At 35.5% G+C, this 24716-nt stretch overlaps 1 protein-coding gene across 12 annotated transcripts in view; it reads right to left on the bottom strand.

The window, feature by feature from the left end:
• INPP4B (inositol polyphosphate-4-phosphatase type II B) overlaps positions 1 to 24716 on the bottom strand; it is a 743160-nt gene that overhangs the window by 169747 nt on the left and 548697 nt on the right. For all 12 annotated transcript variants that reach the window (XM_003129178.6, XM_021100667.1, XM_021100673.1 and 9 more), the window contains one exon: positions 12333 to 12441. In XM_003129178.6, the coding sequence (XP_003129226.3) occupies positions 12333 to 12441 (109 nt within the window). The remainder of the gene's footprint in view (positions 1 to 12332; positions 12442 to 24716) is intronic.

Here is a 24716-nt window from a genome sequence, read left to right as displayed (position 1 = left end):
ATGATGGATAAACTAGTTAGCTTGATTGTGGTGATTATTTTACAATTACACCTATATCAGAACATCCAGTTGTCCACCTTGAATGTATAAAATTATCATTTGACAATGATATCTTAATAAAGCTGGGTGGGCGGAAGCAAATGTTCCCAGCATATGATATTTTAGTGCTGGTGATGATGATTCAGGGATAAGAATACAGGAAAACAGAAGGTATATTTATGACCCATTTCATTTTTTCCCTGTTAAATCTGATGACATTTTTATGGAGTGTCTCCAATAAAGCCAGTATTTTACACTGCAGAACTTACACTAATAATCCAAGTATGTCTGTCTGTCTCTCTCCTTTTTATTTTCATAGCTAATAATTATTGGATCTATATTATGGGCCTAGAATTATGCTAATTTCTTTGAAGGGATAATTTTACTTAATTGTGAAAACAACTCTCGGAGGAACAGATATTATTCCATTATATAAATTTAGAAATTGATGCTTTGGTTAGGTAAGTAATTTTGCCTAGAAAACACAACTGCTATAGATGGTAGAGCCAGGGTTCAAATGCAGGTCTTAATTATTATACAGTTTGAATTCTTAATTGTGTTTTACTACTTGATGAATATGGTACTGATCCAGGTCAAATTTGGAAAAAATTATAAAACCATAACTAACCTAGGAAACACCTTATATTTGGTAACATAATGGTAGGGAGAACATAAAAATACTAAAATAAAATATAATGTAAGATGTTACCATCTAATTAAAACAAAGCTCACTAGAGAATATGTATGATTCTATTTTATAACACAAACTAGACATAAGAAAGAAACTGAAAATTATCTCACCATAAATTGCTTTCAACAAATATTTAATGACTGCTATTTAGTCAGTGCACTGAGAAAAGCAAAGGGCCAGAAGGAGTAGCCAGGAAGATAATCAGTGGACGAATGTGATGATGCCTCTCTTCTAAATGCCACAGCCAGGCTGGTAGCAGAGATGAAGAAAGGGGAGATCAATAACTGCTTCCCACAAGACCTTGCAAACCTAAGGCTCTACATTCTCAGTGTGTGCAAACTTCACCCAGGTTTCAGGGCTTGTTTACTTAACCGCTCAGTACTATAGCTCTTGACGTTCCCAAGACGTCTGACTGTCATTTAAGAGCGATGTAAAAGGATGTCACATCGCACCCGAGTTTTTGAGTATTTTGTTGTTGGAGAACTTTTTCTCATGACACCAAGTTCTCCATATTTGTTGGAAGTAGGAGGGGCAAAGGGTTTTACAAAGACATGTCTCTTACTCTACAACTAAATAAAAAAGAGAGATAGAAACCCAAGCTATACTAAAGGAAATAGGACTCTGTCTGCCTGTATCTCTACTACTCTAAGTAAACTTATTATCCTTTCCTAAACATTCACGGGTACATGTCTTCTGTGTATACAAAATTTCATGTTTTCTTGCAAGTACATTTTATATACATCTCTAGATACCTCATAATCCACAAACTAACTGAAATGACTACAGAGTGTTCTGGTTTAGTGATGCAGAACAGCTTGCTTATTCGTTCATTCTAGATGTTTCTAATATTTTATTGTTACGAATAAAATCTATGCACATCTGATATATTTACTTTTTTCCTTTATTATTTTTATTAAACTTACATTTCTAAATAAGTGGTTTTCCTGAGGTCTATTCAGGAGGGCTGTAGATAACACACCAATAAGGGTAGTGTTTCAGAAATATTTTCACTGACGACTATACAGTAGCAGATTAAAATAGTAACTGATCTGAGTACAAATCGCCACATCAATTCATGTGTTCTTTTATATAGTGCAGATGATTTAATTTGAAAATTATATTCTCATAAAGGCCCAGAAAGAGCTGAAGGGACCAATTTTTTATTTTGTTTAGTTTTTTAATTTCTATCTAGTAGGTAGCAAAATCAATTCCTAGAAAGGTCATCCATAAATTAACATCATTCATTTATTGAGAGCATATGCATTTTGTGTTGAAAATCTGCTGAGTGAGGATGAATGTAGAAGAACTTGGGAGTGGCCAAAGAAGTCTGATTTTCCAGCTCTGTCATTAGCTATATAGGCGATTCGGTCTCTGAAACTCAATATGCCCACTGATAAGATAAATAGAGGAATTTGTGATCTCTGACCCTCCTTGTGAGTTCTTAAGATCTAAAAGATTCTTTAATGAAAACCCAATCTTCCTTTCATATTGAATACAGACAATTATTTTATTAAGGAAGCAATGTAAACAAATGGTGTATTTCCTGTCATCCTTCTCATATTGCCCTTGTCCTTCAGCCAGTTATGTTAACCAAAAATCTAAGAGTCCTGCAGCCCTGCCCAGACTTCCTCGATTCCTCATCCAGTTGGATTTTAAGTCCTGTAAAAGTATCCTTAAATTTTCTCAGCTCCATACTCACCCATTTCTCCTCACCAGCACTATTAAAAGAGTCTAATTGTTTGCTCTTCTCTTCTTAGGTCTCTCTACATAGCAACTCAAAATGTAAATCTGACCATGTTAATCTCCAGACAAAGTCCTGTCCCCTTAGCCTACGCAGTGAGGAGGTCCACCCCCTCAGGTGTGCTGCACAAAAGCCCAGGGGTCTTCCTTGGCACCTCTGGATTTTCACCTCCCACTCCAAACACATACACAGAATCCAAACAATTGCCAAGTCCTTTAAAATATCTCTGTAACAGATCCTCCTCTTTCCCTTTGTGCTTAAATCACGCTAAGCCAAGCCATCCTTCTCTGACAGAATCATTGCAATAACTATTTATTCACACAAGCCTCTTGACAGGGAAGAGGGCACTGGAATAGTTCAGGCAAAGTTCCATCTTATTTATTTATTTATTTATTTATATATATATTTATTTATTTTTGTGTTTTTTAGGGCCGCACCTGCAGCATACGGAGGTTCCCAGGCTGGGGTCGAATCAGAGCTATAGCCACTGACCTACACTACAGCCACAGCAATGCCAGATCTGAGTCACATCTGTGACCTACACCACAGCTCATGATAACACCGGATCCTTAACCCACTGAGTGAGGCCAGGGATCAAACCTGCATTCTCATGGATGCTAGCCAGATTTGTTTCCACTGAGCCACGACGGGAATGCCAAGATCCCATCTTATAAAGAATTTGGAATGACACTATTCTTTTCATGTCACACAAGCAAATTGTGTGATTTTTCCCATGACATTGATACCACGTATACATTTTTTCTTAAGTTAGTACTTTCATTATAATCTTGCAAAGAATGAGATATTCTAGAGTTAGTTTCTAAAGCTCTGAAAAATATAGTATTTCAAAATTTTCTGGCAATTTATTTGTAAATGACTTTCTTTTCTACTATTTATTCCCTTTAGAGTGATGGATAGTAAGTATCTAAGCTAACAGAGATTTAAATAACATGCTGGAAACTACTCAGCATTTAATCAAGTACACAAGTTATTCCTAAGATTAAATGCATACTAGTCAAGATGACATAACTGTGTCATGGTTTCAAATATTTTTTTAGTTTATGGTGAAGAAGAAATGCAACTCCTGATTTACAGAAAATAAGTTCTCAAGCCATATTTACTATTCATATTTCGCTGTTTAAGTAAGCAGAAAAAAATTTCTTTCTGTAATTTGTTTAACAGATTTCATGTTTGATCATTTAAGTCCTAATATTCCTAATATTTCTATTGATTAATATTTCTTCTGAGATAAAACCAGGAGTCATATCTTAAATAACTGTGTGAAATTAAAACATTTAATTGTAAAGTCAAATTATCTAAATTGTTTTCCTGAGAAAGTGACAACATAACTTATTATGTCTTTCCTCCAAATCTCAACACTGTAACCATTCTTTCCAACCACCTAGTAATTTCAATAGAAATCGGCCACATCCATAATGCAGTAAGGAAACTGAAACTCAGTGATTTTTGGACATCACAGTTAAGATGATGTGTTTTATCATTTCAGACACTACTCTCTTTACCAAATTTGTTATCAATGACAGTGCTAGGATCATTTAGCAAACATCTTTGTGTTTACAATTAAAGTCATTTTCTTTGAAGGAAAGATTTAATTTTTAAGAAGTTTGAACTGTTGCACTAGATACAGTGCTTCTTGTCTAAGCTTTAGATCACACTTTAGAATGGAGGGAAGAAAATTTACACTGAGTAATGGGAAAGTCAAAAACATTACAATCTCATGACCTGAGTTTGTGGAATGAGTCATGATCACTGAAAATTCAAATAGTTGGATACTTAGAAGAAATACCACCAGGAAAACACATTAAGCTATTGAGATAGATTGACTCTGGGGAAAGAAAATGGAAAAGACAGACTTTTCACTTTATGTGCTTCTTTATTCTTTGAATGTATGTGCTACAAGCAAATATTATTTTTTTTGTGTGTAGTTAAAAGGAGAATGAAGAAGAAAAACTGCATTCCAAATTCACTTAGGATCATATGCAACTTAGCAGAAATCCTTTCATTCTCTTGTATTGCATTCAGTTCAATGCTTTGCAAATGTCATGATTTAGTTTGTACAGTATGCCCAAACCTCAGCAGGACTGCTGAATTCAAATATTTTATCCTCTCCTGACTCAAAGGTATAGGTGTGTAAGAGCTAAAAATAAAACCCATCTACTCTTGAAGATTTGTTTTTTTGTTTGTTTGCTAGTTTTTTTTGTCTTCTCTAGGGCCGCACCCACGGTATGTGGAGGTTTCCAGGTTAGGGGTCTAATCGAAGCTGTAGCCGCTGGCCTACACCACTGCCATAGCAATGCCAGATCGGAGCTGCATCTGCGACCTACACCACAGCTAAGACAATGACAGATCCTTAACCCACTGAGCAAGGCCAGGGATCGAGCCTGCAACCTCATGGTTCCTAGTCAGATTTGTTAACCACTGAGCCACAACAGGAACTCTGAAGATTTGTTATTACACACGGGAGGCTGCATATAGGAAAATGGACATGGATGAGAAAAGCCTGGTACACAGTTTTGGCAGATCTAGCTTGTATTTGCTCAACTGAGTTGAAAGCTAAGTGGCTGAGGAGAAACTGACTCACTGGAAGAAGGAAATATTTCCCACTGAGGAATCAAGTTATAATCAACACAAAAATTAAATTGTTATCTTCTTGAAAATGACATTTTGTCAACTATGGGACACTGTTCAAAAGAAAAAAAAAGGAATAGATAGGGCTTTTCTTTACACTTATTCTTATTTCCATAGGGTCTGTTTGATTTCATTTTGCTTTAAAAAATATTTTTTGGTGCTATAAAATGTTTCTTTCCAAAACTGAACAAACAATATTTGAAAGTGAACAGGAGATGAGTTTTAGCTGTAACCTGTCAAACAGATATCTTTAAATAAACTAGCTTAGGTGTACTGTGCATGACTTCCAAAACCCAAACACACATAAGTATTTTTAAATGAATAGTGTGCAACTTATGTACTTTGAGAATTAGTCATTTTAAGCTACTTTAAAATTTTAGTTTAATACAGGGAAAAAATGAAGACATAGATTATGTGGAAAAATAAACTGGAAGAGACTTTACCAATATGCCCCCAGGAACTATCTTGTTGAGGAGAGAAATTATGGGTGATTTTAATCTCCTTCATTTGACTTTTCTATATTTGCCAATAAAGATATTTGCTAAGTTGGAAAATTATCAATAGCAAATATTATTAAATATATATATATCACTAAAATAAATCAAAAATATTTTAAAGACATAAGACATAGTACATAGATTTATGTAGTTATGGTCTGAGACTCTAAGCTGTTCTGCTAGTGAGTGACAAGATAAATTTCTGAGCAAAATCCAGAAGTCAAGGTAGAGACAGAGAAGAAGCTCCAAAAAGGAGAAAAAAACACTGGCTCTCAAATCACAGATGTCACAATAAGGTTTCAAAGAATATGTCTGAATCCCTCATTCCCTTTCATAAAAAGAAACAAGAATCTTTCTCTTAAGCATGGAAGTGAAAGATTTGAAACAAACATCGTTGTCACTACTGTCTAGTCTACTCATATGTGACTGGAGGAAATACCAAATGGATAGAGTTGGAAAACTCTGACAGTTTTGCTTAGACATCTCAGCTTCATAGCACTAAAGGAAAATGTTAATTTATGCTTTAACCCCTCCCCCATTAAGCAATGGTTAGGGATTCTATCTGATGAATGTATTTCAAAAGTAGTGGTATGATTTTGCATCCAGTTCTCTCACTTCTGGTTCATTGGAGCCCTGCCACACTTTAGGCTACAGAAAACTTCCTTCCCTGATGGTATTTCTCATTTTACCCAAGAAACCTCCTATTTATAACAGAGAATAGGAATACATCTACTCATATTTCTCCTTACAATAGTAAGGAAATTTTTTCTTAGAAATTGTATAATCATTGTGATTGTAGAACCACTGCTCTCATAAAAAGTAAGACTGGTTTGCTGACCTCTTTGTATTCTTGTTTTATTTTCCTTTGGAAAATTTCCCCCCAACTCTAGTACAGGCTCAAGCTGTCACAGCCTCAAGGGCCGCTTACAGCTTTCTATCAATAAAGTTTTAGTTTGCTTCCTATTGACTTTTCCAAATGATACATTTTCTCTCTTCCATTTGAAACTGTGGGGTAGTCAGTGTTGATTATGGGCCTTGGAGCAGAGTCTAGGGATGGGGAAGTGGAGGAAAAATCATGACAGATACTCAAAGCAGGCACTGGACATTAGGATCTCTTGTGTGGAGTTAGCTCTGACCCCATTCCTAATGAATACGAAGATCATAGAGAATTTATATTCTCCAAGAGTGAACACTGTGCCTCATTGGCTTGGCTTCTTCTTGAGAAAGGCCCTTGGTTTTCATGAGATGCCTTATTATCTTAATGAAATGGCAGTGCTTTTAAAAGGTCTCATGTTCCTGCTGAGTGAAAGTTCTCGCTCAATCTGAGGTTCCTGTGGAAGTTGGAAATGATCAAAGCAGGCAAAATATGTGTTGTCATGGTGGTTTTTCACTTTCTTTTAAATATTACTGGCAGTAAAGAACCGATTCCTAATTTGAGGGAGGAATCCACAAGGTTTCAAAGAGCACTGACTCCAGGAACATGTACGTATTTGATGAGCACGCGAATACATGGGTTACAAACATCCTGATTTGGGTTTTTTTAAATCATATATGTGAGTAATTAGGGTTTTTGGCTCTCCTAGCAAAGTCGATATTTAAAGCTTGAAAAGCCTGATAATATGCTTGGTTTTGTTCATTCACATTATTCAGGCCCAAGTTTTCCCAAATCAAAATTCTTAACAGCTTTATTCTCATCTTTGGTCCCATTTTGCAACTATTTTTTTGAGGGGGGGTCTTTTCTAGGGTCACACTCGCAGCATATGGAGGTTCCCAGGCTAGAGGTATAATCAGAACTGTAGCTTCCCACCTACGCCACAGCCACAGCAACGTGGGATCCTCAACCCATTGAGCGAGGCCGGGGATCGAACCCGCAACTTCATGGTTCCTAGTCGGATTTGTTAACCACTAAGCCACGACAGGAATTCCCATTTTGCAACTATTTAATGAGTTTGGGATTCTTCAAAGAAAAATTCCCAGGAAGCTAGAAAAGTAAGGTTTTTCTTCTTCATTGTAACAGATATTCCTTTACACAGATTTTCTTTCCTCCTAATAACTACTAATGGATGTCCTATATATTTTGAAGTCTAACTCATCTGTGCCACCATCCCTATTTCTGTTCTCCACACCCTTCACCTGTCTTTTCCCATCACTACTCACTTACATCTATATCAGCAGGTCTCAATCCTAGCCATACACTAGCTTCACTGGGAGGTTTTCAAAACCTACCAATGCCTGGGCTCCATTCCCAGGTCTCTCACTTAATACGTCTGAGTGATATCCTGGTATAAAGAAAAAATGTTAAAGCTCCAAAGGTGATTCTAATGTGCAGACAAGGTTGAGCACCTCTGCTTTATATAATATTGACCTTATTGCATTATGATTATTTGTGAAACTTTATCTCCCACTGGCGTTTTCAGCACTTTAGGTCAGAGATTACATTTGACGCTTACGAATTCCAGTGCCTGCTGAATTTGATCTACGGAACACTTGTATACGATGTACTCTGTGGAACACCCCAGAAAATCCAAAAATTCAAGAAAACGTCGTCTATTACTCAAACTGTTACAGAAATATCAGCCTGGAATAAACCTAGTACACCATAACTGTGACCTAGTAAACCTGTAAGGTGAGTAGGAATAAAATTTTAGGATAAAGAGTCGAATCAACTTGAGGCATCAGGAAGACATAATGGGGAAGGCAGAATCTTAGGATGGATCATGTGCAGAATTTTCAGTAGGATTATGTGTATGGTTTTGATAGAAAGAAATGGAAAATACTGGGGAGATAAAAATAGAAGAATTTCTTGTGAAAGAGAACAGAGTAAGGAAAGGGGAAGAGGTGGAAAAGTAAAATCCACTAAGGAAACACTTTGCACAGCATTAAGAAACGACTACATAAGACGGAGGTAATGAAGGGAGAAAATCAGTGGGGTGAAGTCATGGAGGATTTGAGCCTCCACTGAATGAGCATGAACTTTTTGAAAGTTTCTGAACAAAGAGTAATGAGCTGAGACATTTGCGCTTTAAAAAAAAAAAATCAATCTTCGTAATTAATTATCTTGTAGTCTTTAAAATACTTTTTTATGTGATCTGAATTACATTATATGAATACTATAAGCAAGCCTTTCTTATGTTAAAAAGCTTTTCATTATGTGGTCAATGTATTCATCAAAAAATAGATCACTCAGGAACAGACACATAAATTACATCTGTTCCCAGATGACAGAATTTCATTGGCCTAGCTGAGAAAATCAAAGACAGAGAGTAGTAACAATGGCTGTGGTAGTTCTAAAAACTGATCTGAAAGACTTGGCTGTCTTTTTTGAGGGAGGACGGGGCGGGGGGGAGGTATCAAAAGAAAAAAAGAGGCAAAGAAAACTTCCTTCACGTAATGTGATTCTCTGTCTTTCCAAATGTAAATGAGAAGTCATTTCATAGAGCCACATTTACTTCTCTATTACTGCTTTTGACTGACAAATGCAATCTTTGTCACTGAAAAAAGCCTGCAGAAAATAACTTGATTAGTGTGCTATGACTTTAGTCTTGAGGCTCAGGTTGATAGACAAGCTGATAATATGCTCATGTGTGTATTGTCTCCATAAGCCATATTTGTCCCATATCCTACAGAGAGTACCTTTAAGAGTGACGCAAAGGTATTGTTTTAACTTTAACAGGTTGTATTTCATTAAGAAAGTTATCAATAAAGCAATGGAATCTTCAACATACATGAAAAATTCTAAGGCAAATCAACGCTTACAAGCATTGGATATACTTTTTTATTTTAAATTTGATTCTAGAGCCGCGAGTGTGTACGTGTGTGTGTACGTGTGTGTGTTTATATGTACATAAACATCCCAGTGAGGAGTGAAAAACTGAATAATTCAGATTTTATGAAGATATGTAAAACTCAAGAAATATTAATTAGGGTCTAAACATTTAACCTAACACTCGTCTTTGCCAGGAGTGTTTAATGCTATTTTATGAAATTATAGGGCTAGGTTCCATGTTTCACATACCAATGCACTGTATGCTCAAGTAGAGTCTGTGAACCCTGTGGACAGTTTTTAGTTTTCTAATCGTGTTAGGTACTTCAATAAGTGACTGAGAAAAACAAATTGTGAATTCTCAAGACAGAGACTACCCATCCAAAGTTGGAATAAAAACAATCTATTTTACTTTTCCTACTAATGACACACGCATGCACAACCACTCTGGACAAAACACATAAATCTTTTATCAGAAGATTCTAAGGGGTAGAGAAAGGAAGGCAGATCGGCTAGAAGCCTTAGGACTTGAAAATGACATCACAATGAAGTCCATGTTTTGTTGTTGTTTTGTTTTGTTTTTTTCCCTGCTTCCTATATATCACAACTGTGTTCAGGGAAACCTTCAATGCAGCAAAATGCCAAAGAAGATGGCACTCAAGAAAAATCAAAAGGCTAGTAAAATGGTCATCCAACGGAACAGAAAACTTTTAACCATACCTGCCGGTTCTGGTGATGAATATCACAGAAACAGAGGTGTCCCCTCCACTCAAAGGATGATGCATCAGGGGGTCGATGGGGAAACCTCCCTCCCCAGTAAAGCCATAGGCAGAAAACTATGTTTCACTCCTATTCTCATTTCAGCAAAGGGATAGCATCCCTTTCCCCATGGGGTCTGTCATGAACCACCTTCAACCTCTATAAACCAAATAGGAGATGTCCCTCCCCTCTGAGCCCCTAGGTGGCACTCTGACATCCACTCCTTGTTGCAATAATAAGGCAACAGAACAACTTTCTGCAGCAGAAGGGGCTAGGGGGAGGGTGTGGCTATTAAGAGATAACCCATGGAGTTTCCATGTGGTAACGGAACAGTTATTTATGATGATTATGGGTGATGTTACTCTAGTCTCCACCTGTGATACAGGCTCATAGAACTATGTACCCAGCCACCTCCCCCAAAAAAATCAAAAACAAAAAAATGGAGAAATCTTAATAAGAACTGTAGGGGAGTTAACATATTGTACCAGTACAAAATCAACTTCTTTAAAATAAGAAAGAAAAAAAAATATGTAGGTAATATGTAGGTATATGCATTATAAGTATATACATTTATATAACAGTATATCTGCTACACAATTTAACTTTTTTTAGTCCTTTTTTTCCTGAACATCTGGACACGTAACATTGAATAACAAAGGTTACGTGATAAATGCCATAAAACTTAAAAAAAGGTTCTGGTTTTGCCACTCAGATTTTCTAATATTACTAAACCAACTATGACTGAGCAATAAATATTTTCCCCTAAGTTTTAAAATTTTGAGTTCTTAATCCAAGAAGAGTAACTACTTGAAATGGAAAAGTTACTCTTCACACCTGGATAACACTCTTCATGAATTACACAAGTATAGTCATAATCAGAAGGTATTAAAGAATAAACTCGGTTGGTATATGCAGGATAAACTACTGATGCAGTATTTAGAAATAGCTAAAAACAAACAAAAAGCTGAGGAAGTATATTAAAATTATAAATAACAGAGATAATAATGTTTTGGGGTTTGTGCCCTGCCTTTTCCCTAAGTTTTCTCTTTTAATCTCATCACTTAAGTGATAGAGTTCTACATCATGGCTCTTTTTCAAATGGCATAATTAAATGAGAGGGCAGTTAAGTGTCTTTGCCTCAGGCCACAGTGGAAATTGCTAGTAGGGTCAGAGTCATAAATTAGGACTTATGTTCTCCATTAAGTGTCTTTAGCTTCACAGTTAAATTTGACTATGCTTTCAGCTATATCTCTATCTGAACCCCATTCCATTGAAAGAGCAATAGTTGATACCAGAATACTATTTTTTAATAGCATGGCTTCTAGAAAAATTTTCCACTGGCAGAGTGCTACTCTATAAGCAATATGCTTAGTTATCTCAGTCATTTCATTTATTATAATTTAATTTCTCCTCAAGTATTTTTTTTTAAGTCAACAACTTTACTTTCCTAAATGGGCTAGAGACATCAAGAACTATTCATTGACAGAGAACCATAATTTGAAAAGAGACACACACCCCAATGTTCTTTGCAGCATCATGTACAATAGCCAAGAAATGAAAGAAACCCAAATGTCCATCAACGGCAGATTGGGTAAAGAAGATGTAATTTATACATACAGTGGAATATTTTTCAGTCAACAACAACAAAAAAAATGGAAAAATGCTATTGGCAGCAATATAGATGGACATAGAAATGATCATACTAAGTGAAGTAAGTCAGACAAAGGCAAATAGATCACTAATATGTAGAATCTAATAAAAATGATACAAAATAACTAACAAAAGTGAAATAGACTCAAAGATTTTGAATTCAAATTTATGGTTACCAAAGGAGAAATGTAGGAGGGGATAAATTAGCGGGTTGGGATTGGCATATACACACACTACTATACAAAAAATAGGTAACAAGGACCTACTATATAGCACAAGGTAATTTACTCAATACTCTGCAATAACCAACTTGGGAAAAGAATCTGGGATGGAATGGATATATGTATATGAATAACTGATCCACTACACTGTACATCTGAAGCTAACACAACATTGTAAGTCAACTTATACGCCACTAAATTTTAATTAAGATTAAAGAAAAAAAAGAACTATTCATTGTGACAGACCAAGCTTCTCTACTCTAACCTTATATACAAATTTCTCCGAAGGGAAAAATCATTACTGCATCCTGACATCACTTACTTTCTTCTTTCGGTTTCAAATCTATGGAGTAGTTTCCGAAGACCACCATTCTTAAATCCCTGAAAATGGGCAGCTGGGGCTCCCACAGTGATGACATCGTAGAGAGCATCTGGAACAGGAATGGACAAAGACATGAACACTTTGCAAACATTTATCTCCAGCATGATGTTTGCATTGTGGCATATACACTGCGGGAAGTTTGCGAAATCTTTAATTTTGCAGGAATAACTACGAACTCACATCTCAAGGGGGCCAGAAGAGCTAATCAATCTTTCTAAAAGCCACCTGTGCACCTAAACAAGTTATAATATTTCCTTGATTTATGACTACATCTTAATTATACGCTACTGTGTAGAACAGTTTGTTCTCTCATTCTTCTGTATACTTACTGAGGTAACATGTTAATTGGTCTTTTGTGTATTTTACTTTATTGAGTTTTACATCATTTAATTTGCAATCATATTGAAATTCAACAATAATGAACAGTCTTTCTACCAAAATTTACAGAGAAAAAATGAAAATATTAATGCACTTTGACTCAAGGGCAGAATAGTACTAATGTACTTTAAAAAAAAATCTGTAGAGTAGTTTCCTGCCTGTGTATACCAAATTTTACACACTTTTGAATGCATGCAATTGAATTTTGCAATTTCCTTAGGTGACATAGAAAGAATACACAAAATGTCACTTGATCTATTTTCCAGTGAGATACTTTGTTTTTTTAATAAAAATCCATACATTTAAATTGAAATTCAATCCTTTGATCTTGAAAACCATCAAGTTTGATACATACTGAGTTTACTGCTTCAAAACATCCCATCATTTTTACATTCTAATGAAAAGTATCCCCATAAGAAGGAAGACAGAGTGAATGCCCTCTTGTTAAACTATATTTTATTTGAGAAACCTAATTTCATAGTAGATCTTTTTCAAATTGATTTTGGTATTGACATTTTGGTTGTTTTTCAGGTCTCATTTACAGGGAAAACAAATTATTTTATTAGCTTCAGGTAAACACCATAACTTCTTTATAGTGGTTCAATCCAAATGCATCTGAAACGGGTTTTTTTCTTTTAAGGACATATGTCTTCAAGTGAAAGACTTCAGCAGCACTCAGAGAAATCAAAGTCCCAAAACAGAGAAATACAACCCAAGCCAAACCATCAGCGAGGCAGATGCTGAACAACCACTTAATGGATTGCTGGAGTGGTGATCACTTGACAGTTTAAGAAGTAACTAATCAACTAGGGGTCATCTTTTCTTAATATAGCAGCATATTAGCCATGTGTGAAATGTTCATATTTCTTAGTCCAGGGGATTTTAACCTAGGGCTAAGAAAAGGGTTTTAAGGTGTCCATGAGTGGATGTGAATTGTATTGGTGCACCTGTTCTACTTCATGAAAAGGGGTCACAGCCTTCTCAAAAGGTCATGAGATCACCCCAAAGTTACCAACACTCAATTTTAGTCCAGCTTCATTTATCTGACAAGAAACCCAAGGACCTTGAGAAGTTATCTACTTTGTCTCAAATCCACAAAGCCTTGTTACCCAAGGACTTCTGACTTCTAACCCAGGAATGGAAAATCAATAGTTAAAGTTACTGACTGGATCCTGAATCCATGTTTCTGGATCCCAGCTCTTTCACTTATAAGTTGTGTTACATAAACGTTTCCATTCTGTTTTCTATTTACAAGCTCATCCCTTTGAGGGTTCTACCACTATGTTTCTACCAAAGCCTATAAAATACCCATCTCTGGCTAGTTCGACCTCTTCCACAGTAAATAATTATTCATAACTGTCTTATAAACATCTCAGAGTGTCAACCAGCAATTAAGCTGAACTTGTTCTGACATTTCCAACCTGCTCTTCCTCTCTGGTTTCCTGTGTCCATGCAGGTACTTCAGTCTTATAAGTTTTCCAGAGTAAAGTCTTCAAGATCTCAAGCTCATTTTTAATTTCTTTCTGTATCTGTTCATTTCTAACAACTCTGCTACCAAAATTTTATTCTCTCTTATCCATGTTAATCATCTTTATCTTAATTCTGATCCTTCTCCTTGCTTGCCAGGATTCCTATAGCCTTTTCAATCTTAGCCTCTCTGCATCCTCTGTGCAGTAGATCACTTCTTTATGGAGGACCATTCAATCCCTCTGCCCCAACACAGCCTTTGATACCTACATCCCTCTTTTCAGATAGTTCAAATATTAGTAGAACAACATTCAAATGCCTAGGCATCATATATGTCTTAAGTGCTCAACAAATGTCAATAAATAAATGAAAAATATTTTGAGGGTCAACTCAGTTTATCGTATTTGTCTTCAGATCATTCAGGGAATTCTACTCTTAACTGAAGAATAAAAATTTTAGATAGGCTATCTAAAAACAAATATATTAGAATTTGGAGACACACACACACATTATGTGTATATATATATATATATATATATATATACACACACACATACTTATCTGTATATATATATGTGTGTGTGTGTATACTTATATACATATATATATGTGTGTGTGTGTGTACACACAGCGGATGGAATAAATATGTATCCATTCATGGATCACAGTCTATAAATTAACAGAGCTTATAATTATTACATGCAAAAGATGAAACTAGACCTTTAGGGCATCCGCAAAGATCAACTTAAAAAGAATTGAGGATTTAAACATAAAACCTAAAAACTGTAAAACTCCTAGAAAGAAAACATAGGAAAGCATTCACATGAAATTGGTCTTAACGATGATTTCACAGAAATGACACAAAAAGCACAAACAATGTAAACAAAAATAAACAAGTGGAACAAAATCAAATTGAAAGGAAACAATCAGCAGAGTGAAAAGGAAATACACAAAATTAGGGGAAAAATATTTTCAAACCATATATCTGAAAAGAGGTTAACTTCTAAAATATGTAAAGAACACCTATAACTCAATAGTAAAAGAAAAAAATTAATAACCTGCTTAAAAATGAGCTAATGACATTTCACTAAAGAAGATATACAAACGGCCAAGAGGGATATGAAAAAATGCTAAATGTTATTAATCATCATGAAAATGCAAATGAAACCCATAATGAGTTATCACTTCGCATTTGTAAGGATGGCTATAATCATAAAACAAAAGACAACGAGTGTTGGCCATAATGTGGATAAATTGGAACCCTTGTATACTTGTGGTTGGAATGCAACATGATGCAGCTGCTATGAAGGACAGCACAGAGGTTTCCCAAAAGACTAAAATCAGGGAGTTCCTGTTGTGGCAGTGGTTAACGAATCCGACTAGGAACCATGAGGTTGTGGGTTTGATCCCTGGCATTGCTCAGTGGGTTAAGGATCCGGTGTTGCCGTGAGCTGTGGTGTAGGTCACAGACGGGGCTTGGATCCCGAGTTGCTGTGGCTCTGGCAGTGGCCGGCGGCTACAGCTCCAATTAGACCCCTAGCCTGGGAACCTCCATATGCTGTGGGAAGTGGCCCTAGAAAAGGCAAAAAGACCAAAAAATAAATAAATAAATAAAAATAAAAATAAAAATAGAACTATCAGATGATCTAGCAGTCCCACTTCTGGGTATTTATACAAAAGAACTGAAACCCATATCTCAAAGAGATATTATCACTCCTGTGTTCATTGCAGCACTAATCACAATAGCCAAGGCATGGAAACAACATATATGCCACCCGCAGATAAATGGATAAAGAAAAAATACGCTGTATACATACAATGGGAAACTATTCAGCCTTAAAAACATGGCAATTCTGAAATATCTAACAATATAGATAAACCTTGAGGATATTATGCTAAGGGAAATAGGCCAGTCACAGAGAAATATTTCATGATTCCACTTATATGAGATATCTAAAACACTAAAATTCACAGAATCAGAGAGTGGAATAGTGATTTCCAGAGGCTGGAGTGAAGAGGAGGAAAGGTGGGCTCACTAATCAAAAGGATGTAAAGTTTCCGTAAAGCAGAAGGAATAAGCTTTGGAAACTGCTCTCCAACATCATACCCAGAGTTAACAATAATGTATTGTATGATTAACAATTTGTCAAGAGGGTAGATCTTAACAATTTGTCAAGAGGGTAGATCTTGTGTTAAACATTCTTATCACATAAAATAAAAATCAAAAGAGCTTACAATTAATTGCTATCAAGGTTGCCACAGAATTTGAATTAAATTTTAACATGCTGTCTAAAACAGGAAGAAATAGAGAATTCCTTTAAAAACAACTCACCTCTCCTGAAAAATTAACTACGTGAGGAGGTGGATTAGTTAATGAGCTTGACTGCAGTCCTCAATCACTATGTATATGCCTATCAAAACATCATGTTGTACACTTTATATATGATTTTTATTTAAAAATAAACATTAGGAGTTCCCTGGTAGATCAGTGGGTTAAGGATATGGCATTTTCATTGCCGTGGCTATGGTCACTGCTGTGTGAAGGGTTTTATCCCTGACCCGGGAACTTCTGCATGCTGTGGGCACAGCCAAAAAAAAACAACAAAACAAAACAAAACAAAAAACTACAACAATCTTACTGCTCTTTGAATATTTTTCACTTTAAGTTTTAACATAATTTTAGATTTCTGGAATAGTTGCAAAATTAGAATAGAATTCTGTATACTCTGCACTTAAGAACAGAGTTAATATCTTGCATAGCCATAGACTAAGTACCCAAACTAAGAAAGTAATCTTGTGCTATACCATTAAATAAAGTAGATATATAGTCAGATCATTTTTCGCTAATACCCTTTACTCTTTTTTATAATCCAGTCCAGGATTCTACCTTTCATCTAGCCATCATGTAGTCTCCTCCAATACGTGATAGTTTCTCAGTCTTTTGCTTTGACCTTGACACTTTTGAAAAGTATTGGTCAGTTATTTTGTAGAATGTCTCTCAGTTTGGGTCTGCCTTATGTTTTCTCATGATTAGACAGAAGTTCTGCACTACTGAGAAGGATACTATGCAGGTGCTTATGCCCTTCTCAGCACGTGGTATCAGGAATAGGTTAAGCTGATATATATTACTTGATATTAACCATCCTGTGTTGGTCAAGGTGATGTCTGCCATTACCTACAGTTGATTCTTTGCTGTAAAGTTCCTAAACATTTGGAGGGCCCTATTTTAAGACTATGCAAATATCCTCTTTTTATTTAAACTTGCACCCATCAATTTTAGCATTCATTTGGCATTCAATTGGTGATTTTCCATTTCCCTCATTCCTTCTACATTTATTAAATGGAATTCTTCTGGGAGGAATAGTTGACCCTTTTCTTCATTCATTTATTTATTCAATCATTTATTAACATCAATATAGGCTCATGGGTACTTTGTTCTCTGATACATAATCCATCCCTAGCTTTATGTTTAAGTTGTTCTAGCTTTGCCCACCAGGAGTTCTTCCAGGTTGGCTCTAATGCCATTTATTATGCTCCTGTTTTTTTCTATTTTTTTTTTTTTGTCTTTTTTGTTTGTTTTTTGAACACTTTCCTTTCTAGAGCCACAAAACACCCCATACTCATATTTTTCCTGCCTCAGCCTTGGAATCAACCAGTTTTCCAAGGAACTCTAGTCATTTTTATTGGAGAATGGTGTTCAGAAATCAAATACTAGGAGCGGTTATGCTCATTGCTACTGCTTTCAATTCCTTTCAGTAGCTGGAGCTAGAAAATACATGTATATATACTAACTTGTGCACACAGATCTATATTTATCCTTCTAATTATTGATCTATCTATACTAACAACAACAAAACTATGAGTCCATACTGTTACCTCTGACTTCAATTCAGCATCACAAAATTAGTTCTAACCTTCCTTCTTTATTTCTAATTTTCTCATTGACATAGAGAAACTTGACTTTCTTTACCTATATATTTACATAATTGGTCAACTCTAGTAAAAAAACAAAATAACTTCAGAATTGTTAATCCATACCTCTGTAAGAAACAAATTTACTAGTAAATGTACAATATTTGTAGCCTCTTTTTATTTACCCACTGAATATCCAGTCCTTTACAAAGTTTACATAATCCAAGTCCTTTCTTTCCCATCTTTTCAATAAATAATCATTTTTATAATTTTCTTTACCATTTACTATCATTTTAAAGAAGACAGTAAAAGTAAGTTAATCAAAGCAGATTGGATAAATGAAATTCTATGGAAAACTTACATAATAATCAGTAGCACAAGAATCATGCTTTCAAACAAAGAAGAAGAGACAGGGAACTAACTTTCTACCATAATTATATGTTCTCAGTGGTGAAGGTAACAAGAAGTAAATTACAGAGGCATTCCCCAAATATTCTTCAATTTTGGACTTCATAGAATACAGTTCAAATAGGCAAGTAGAAAATAGTATTGCTCTGGTTCAGCAGAGCTAGATGGGTAGCACCTTCTCTATATTCCAGAAGCCATGTCTCCCATTTCCCCACCTCCCAAGCCAACTTGATACCCCATTCATATTAAGAGGTTTTCTCTACAGGGACCATAGGTTGAGTTTCTTTCTAAATGTAGAAAGAGCAAATAAGGTCTCTCTTTTGCCTTTTCACTTTTATCTGTTGCCTTTTGATTTTAACTACCTGGATTAGATCCATTTCTCAAAAAGCTGGGATTTTGTAAGCATATTTTATAGAGGTTCAAAGAGCTTAGGCTTAAAGACTGTTCATTTGAGGTCCAAAGAATTGCTCTGAGGTGTTAACTCCTCAACACTGATAACTGTGATACTGTGATTTCTAATAAGAAATAAACACTTGATCTTCATCACATTTTCTGGCACAGAGTTCCCCAAACCCTTGGAGTTTCCTAAGTTTTGAGAGCCACAAAGGTAGTCTTTTGTTAGGTTAATGAGTGCATCCTGGACTGCACCAAGGATGGGGCTGGTTGCCAGTGAATCTAACCATGAGATTAGAGGGTTGAAACCTTCAGTTCTCTCTTCCTTGACTTCCCTAGGGAAGAAGGGCTGAGGACGAGTCCTGCCCCCAATGACCAAGTATTTTATCAATATTGTCTGTGCAATGAAGCCTCCATAAAACCCCGAAGGACAGGGTTTGGAGAGTTTCTAGGTTGTTGAATAGGCAAAGATGCTGGGAGAACTCAGAAACATGAAAGCTTCACTCCCCTTTTCCATACCCTGCCCTGTGCATCTCTTCCATCTGACTCTTCTGAGTTTTATTCTCTTATAATAAACAGGAACTCCAGCGAGTACATTTTTCTGAGATTTATAAGTTGCTCAAGCAAATTCATCAAACCCAAGGAAGGGGCTGAGGGAATCTCTGATTTATTGCCAGTTGATTGGAATTACAGATAACAACCTGGGTTTTCTGTTGGCATCTGAAGTAGAGGGCGGTCTTGCAGGATTGAGCCCTTTGCCTAGGGAATCCGATGCTATCTCTGGGAAAATGTCAGAACTGGGTTGAACTGTAGGACACCTAGTTGGTGGCTGTGGAGAGTTGGACAAAATGAGGGGGTGGAGAAACCTCTCCCCCAACACTGGAACTGAACCCACAATCATAAATAACTTAAGAGTGGCTCTAAAGAAAGCAATTAGATAGTAGTGGCTGAGCTCAATTCTCAGAATTAATATGAATTTAAGCCAAAGAAAACTGCTTTGTTTTTTAGCTGTTAGGTATCTTTGATCCCTTCATCCTTGAATTTCATTTGCAATTACTACAAAATAAAATAGTAGATAGATCTATGTACACCATGGTAATTATTTTCTGGTCTCTTAGTTTAATTAAGAATGGAATATATTTAAAGTACTATATTCATTCTTGGCTGGAGTAGGTGGACTCTTGTAAATTTACTTAGAATTAGGTACAATTCATTGTTTTCCTCTAGGAGAAGTCAGATATTAAAAAAAAAGAGTAAATAAAAAATTAAAATTCTAAGATTTTCTGATTGGTGATAGTTGTCTTGCTTAAAAATTTTCCTCATTTTATCCTGCTGTTTAAGTGAGGGTATCTCTATGACATGAATTGACCTTAACTTTCAGATTTTTGGTAGTGAGACCAAAAATTAAAAAAATCAAGGTGAACATTTTATCCTACAGAAAAGTTAAGCAAAATCAGTGCAAAGTCCTTTTTTCTTTGTTAAAAATACCATCTGTACATCTTCTTTCTTTGATATTCTATGCTTCAAAAATTCCTTGGCTTTGTGAAAATAGCAGAGTCCACCATCTTAGGAAAGTGGAGTTCAAGTGGTTGAGCCTCATCAAGCTAAAGATACCAGATTGGTCTGAAATTTAATAATAGGTCTGCCTCACAGCCTTTTAAAAGCCATTTAATAATAGAAATGAGATAATAAGTCTATTTTTTTCCCAGAAGATCTCTTTAAAATTCCTACAACTATAAAAATAGTGTGATAAAAAAAAAAATGTAGACACGCTGATCTCATTTCAAGGAACAATTTAAGCATCATTCCTGACTTCAAAATGGCCTAGAAAATGACTTCAACATTAATCACAAGACAATAGGGAATTTTAAGGGAAATCTGTTTGAAAATAGTCCAAGCAAGTTGGCATCAATGTTAAACACATCTAGAAGGTAATTACATTTCATTGACGAGGTCATAGATAGGAACTCTTGAGATAACAGAAATCAGGGAGCTCGAAATAGTTCCTCTTGTTTCCTGCTTCCCTCTGTGTAGTGATTAGAAGGTTACAGGGATAGAGAGGTTAGCTGACTCATCCATAGTTATGCAGTAAATCCTAACCAAACTTGCACCTGATTCTAACTGTGGCTTTATGATATAATAGAAGAGGTTCTTTCTTTCTCTCTTTCCTTCTTCTTCCCTTCCTTCCTTCCCCTTTCTTTCTTCTCAATATATTATAATATGCTGCTATATATAAATAAAACATATAACTTAAAGTACTATCACAAGAATCCATAATGTATAATATTCACAACTGATAAAATTTACTGAGGTATATTGGAGAGGGAACTTTTCTTCTTTTTAAAAATTATTTTATTTTATTTTATTTTTATTTTTAAGGAGGCCCCTGCAGCATATGGAAGTTCTTGGGCTGGGGTCTAACTAGAACTGCAGCTGTAGGCGTACGCCAGCAGCCACAGCAACGCCAGATCCAAGCTGCATCTGTGACCTACCCCACAGCTTGAGGCAATGCTAAATCCTTAACCCACTGAGTGAGGCCAGAGATCAAACCCCCATCCTCACACCGTCGGGTTCTTAACCCACTGAGCCACAATGGGAACTCTGGAACTTTTCTTCTTAATTTCAGGGATTTTAGTTATTTTTGTCACCACTAAGATCTCTATTGTGGTGGGTATTCTGTTTGTTGAATTTAAGTAATGAATGCGAATGAAAAATTAACTTAATGGGTCTAGGGGTACATGAAGTTAAATGGAGGTTATTGCATTTGTCAGTATGAGACATGACAACATTAGTTCTGCTCAGTTACTTATTTCAAGAACTAAAAACAAGAGCCTTATATTTGGTGAATCTGCTGGCTATTGTTTGCAAAAGTGCCTCTCCAAATATAGGAGGCATATTAATCAAATGTGGAAAGAAGCAATTTACTAATGGTAAGAATGAAAATAAATGTAGACTATATCTAAATAACTCACCAATGAAATACCAAGGCTTGGAAAATCTTACTTGCATCATTACCCTGCAAAATGTTGTCTGTAATTCAGCTACACAATCAAATCAGTAACAATGGATCCTAAATAAATTTTACTATGATTCATTTAATCTGCTAAATACATGTTATATAAGCAAGTAGAAAATCTGACTGACTACCATCTACAACTTTTAACCATTTTATTTTACAAATAAGAAAACAAAAGTCCAGAAAGGTTATAAACTTGGTCAAAATAAAAAAGTAAGTTGTAGAGACTCCCAAAATTAAGTTAAGATCTTAATCTCTATTTATAAGTTGATGATATAGTCTATAAAACACATACTTCACCTGAATTTCAATTTAAAATAATAACATTTGAACTTATAAAAACATTTCCTTGATGAAATTTTATAGTTTATAAAATTTTTAAATATTTTGTAGTTCTCAGCATATAATTCTTTCACCCCGTTGGTCAGGTTTATTACTAGGTATTTAATTTTGGGGGGTACAATTTTAAAAGGTATTGTATTTTTATATTCCTTTTCTAATATTCCATTGTTAGTAATCAAGGAAATTAAGAGGATCTGAAGAAATGGAAAGATATTCCATGCACCTGGGTAGGAAGAATTAATATTGTAAAAATGGCCATACTACCCAAAGCAATCTACAGATTCAATGCAATCCCTATCAAATTATCCATGACATTTTTCACAGAACTACAACAAACAATCCAAAAATTTATATGGAACCATAAAAGACCCAGAATTGACAAAGCAATCCTGAGGAACAAAAACCAAGCAGGAGGCATAACTCTCCCAGACTTTAGGCAATATTACAAAGCCACAGTCATCAAGACAGTGTGGTACTGGTACCAAAACAGACAGACAGACCAATGGAACAGAATAGAGAGCCCAGAAATAAACCCAGACGCCTACATTCAATTAATCTTTGACAAAGGAGGCAAGAACATAAAATGGAGAACAGTTTTTTCAGCAATTGTTGCTGGGAAAACTGGACAGTTGCATGCAAATCAATGAAACTGGAACACATCCTCACACCATGCACAAAAATAAACTCAAAATGACTTAAAGACGTAAACATAAGACAATATACCATAAAACTCCTAGAAGAGAACATAGGCAAAACATTCTCTAATATCAACTGGACCAATGTTTTCTTAGGTCAGTCTCCCAAGGCAACAGAAACAAAAGCAAAACTAAACCAATGGGACCTAGTCAAACTGAAAAGCTTTTGCACAGCAAAGGAAACCACAATAATTAAAAAAAAAAAAGACAACCTACAGAATGGGAGAAAGTAGTTCCAAATGATGCAGCTGACAAGGGTTTAATCTCGAAAATATACAAACGACTTATATAACTCAACAGCAAAAAAACCTCAACAATCCAATTAAACAATGGACAAAGGACCTGAATTTCTCCAAAGAATATATAAAGACGACCAGCAAGCACATGAAAAAATGCTCAACATCATTGATTATTAGAGAAATGCAAATCAAAACTACTATGAGGCACCACCTCACACTAGTCAGAATGGCCATCATTAATAAGTCAACAAATAACAAATGCTGGAGAGGATGTGGAGAACAGGGAACCCTCCTACACTGTTTGTAGAGCTATAAATTGGTACAACCATTATGAAAAACAGTATGGAAGTACATCAGAAAACTAAATATAGAACTACCATATGGCCCAACAATCCCACTCTTGGGCATATATCCAGACAAAACTTTCATTGAAAAAGATCCATGCACCTGTATTTCATTGGGGCAATATTCACAATAGCCAAGCCATGGAAACAACCTAAATATCCATGACAGATTATTGGATTAAGAAGATGTGGTATATATATACACAATGGAATACTACTCAGCCATTAAAAAAGAACAAAATAATGCCATTTGCAACAACATGGATGGAACTAGAGACTCTCATACTGAGTGAAGTAAGTCAGAAAGGGAAAGACAAATACCATATGATATCACTAATATCTGGAGTCTAATATATGGTGCAAATAAACCTTTCCACAGAAAAGAAACTCCTGGACTTGGAGAACAGTCTTGAGGTTGCCAAGGGAGAGGGTGAGGGAGTAGGATGGACTGGGAGTTTGGGGTTAATAGATGCAAACTATGGCCTTTGGAGTAGATAAGCAATGAGATCCCACTGTGTAGCACTGGGAACTATATCTAGTCACATGTGATGGAACATGATAGAGGATAATGTGAGAAAAAGAATATACATCTATGTAGGACTGGTTCACTTTGTTGTAGAATAGAAATGGACAGAACACCATAAATTGACTGTAATAGCAAAAATGAAAATCATCAAAAAAGAGTGAAAACATAAACTTATAGAAACAAATATTTAAAAAACATGTAAACTTAATATTTAATGTTTTGTATATATGCATCTGACATGTATATTATATATGTGTGTGTGTGTGTGTGTGTGTACAAATAACCTTGGGGAAAAATCAATATGTAATAGAATTCAGTACCTTTTCGTTAATTCTTGGTTGTTGGAATGTCTAGTCCTTTCCCATGTTTTTATCCTTAGTTCTTAAAAGGAAGAAACTGGTTTTTCTGAAAATTGCTGTCAAAAATCCTCTAGTTGATGAGTTGTACCCTAGTTCTGTAACACCAAAATCTTGCTATTCTCTCCACTGTTTAACATTTGTCATCACAATTAAGAAATTCTTTTATATCCCCTACTACGGGTTGAATTGTGCCCCTCAAGAAAGATATCGTAGAATAGGACCTTATTTGGAAGTAGGGTCTTTAC

Source organism: Sus scrofa, chromosome 8 (assembly GCF_000003025.6).
Source record: "Sus scrofa isolate TJ Tabasco breed Duroc chromosome 8, Sscrofa11.1, whole genome shotgun sequence".
Classification (NCBI taxonomy): domain Eukaryota; kingdom Metazoa; phylum Chordata; class Mammalia; order Artiodactyla; family Suidae; genus Sus; species Sus scrofa.
The sequence above is the reverse complement of the archived record's forward strand: the minus strand, read 5'-3'. Positions and strand labels throughout refer to the sequence as shown.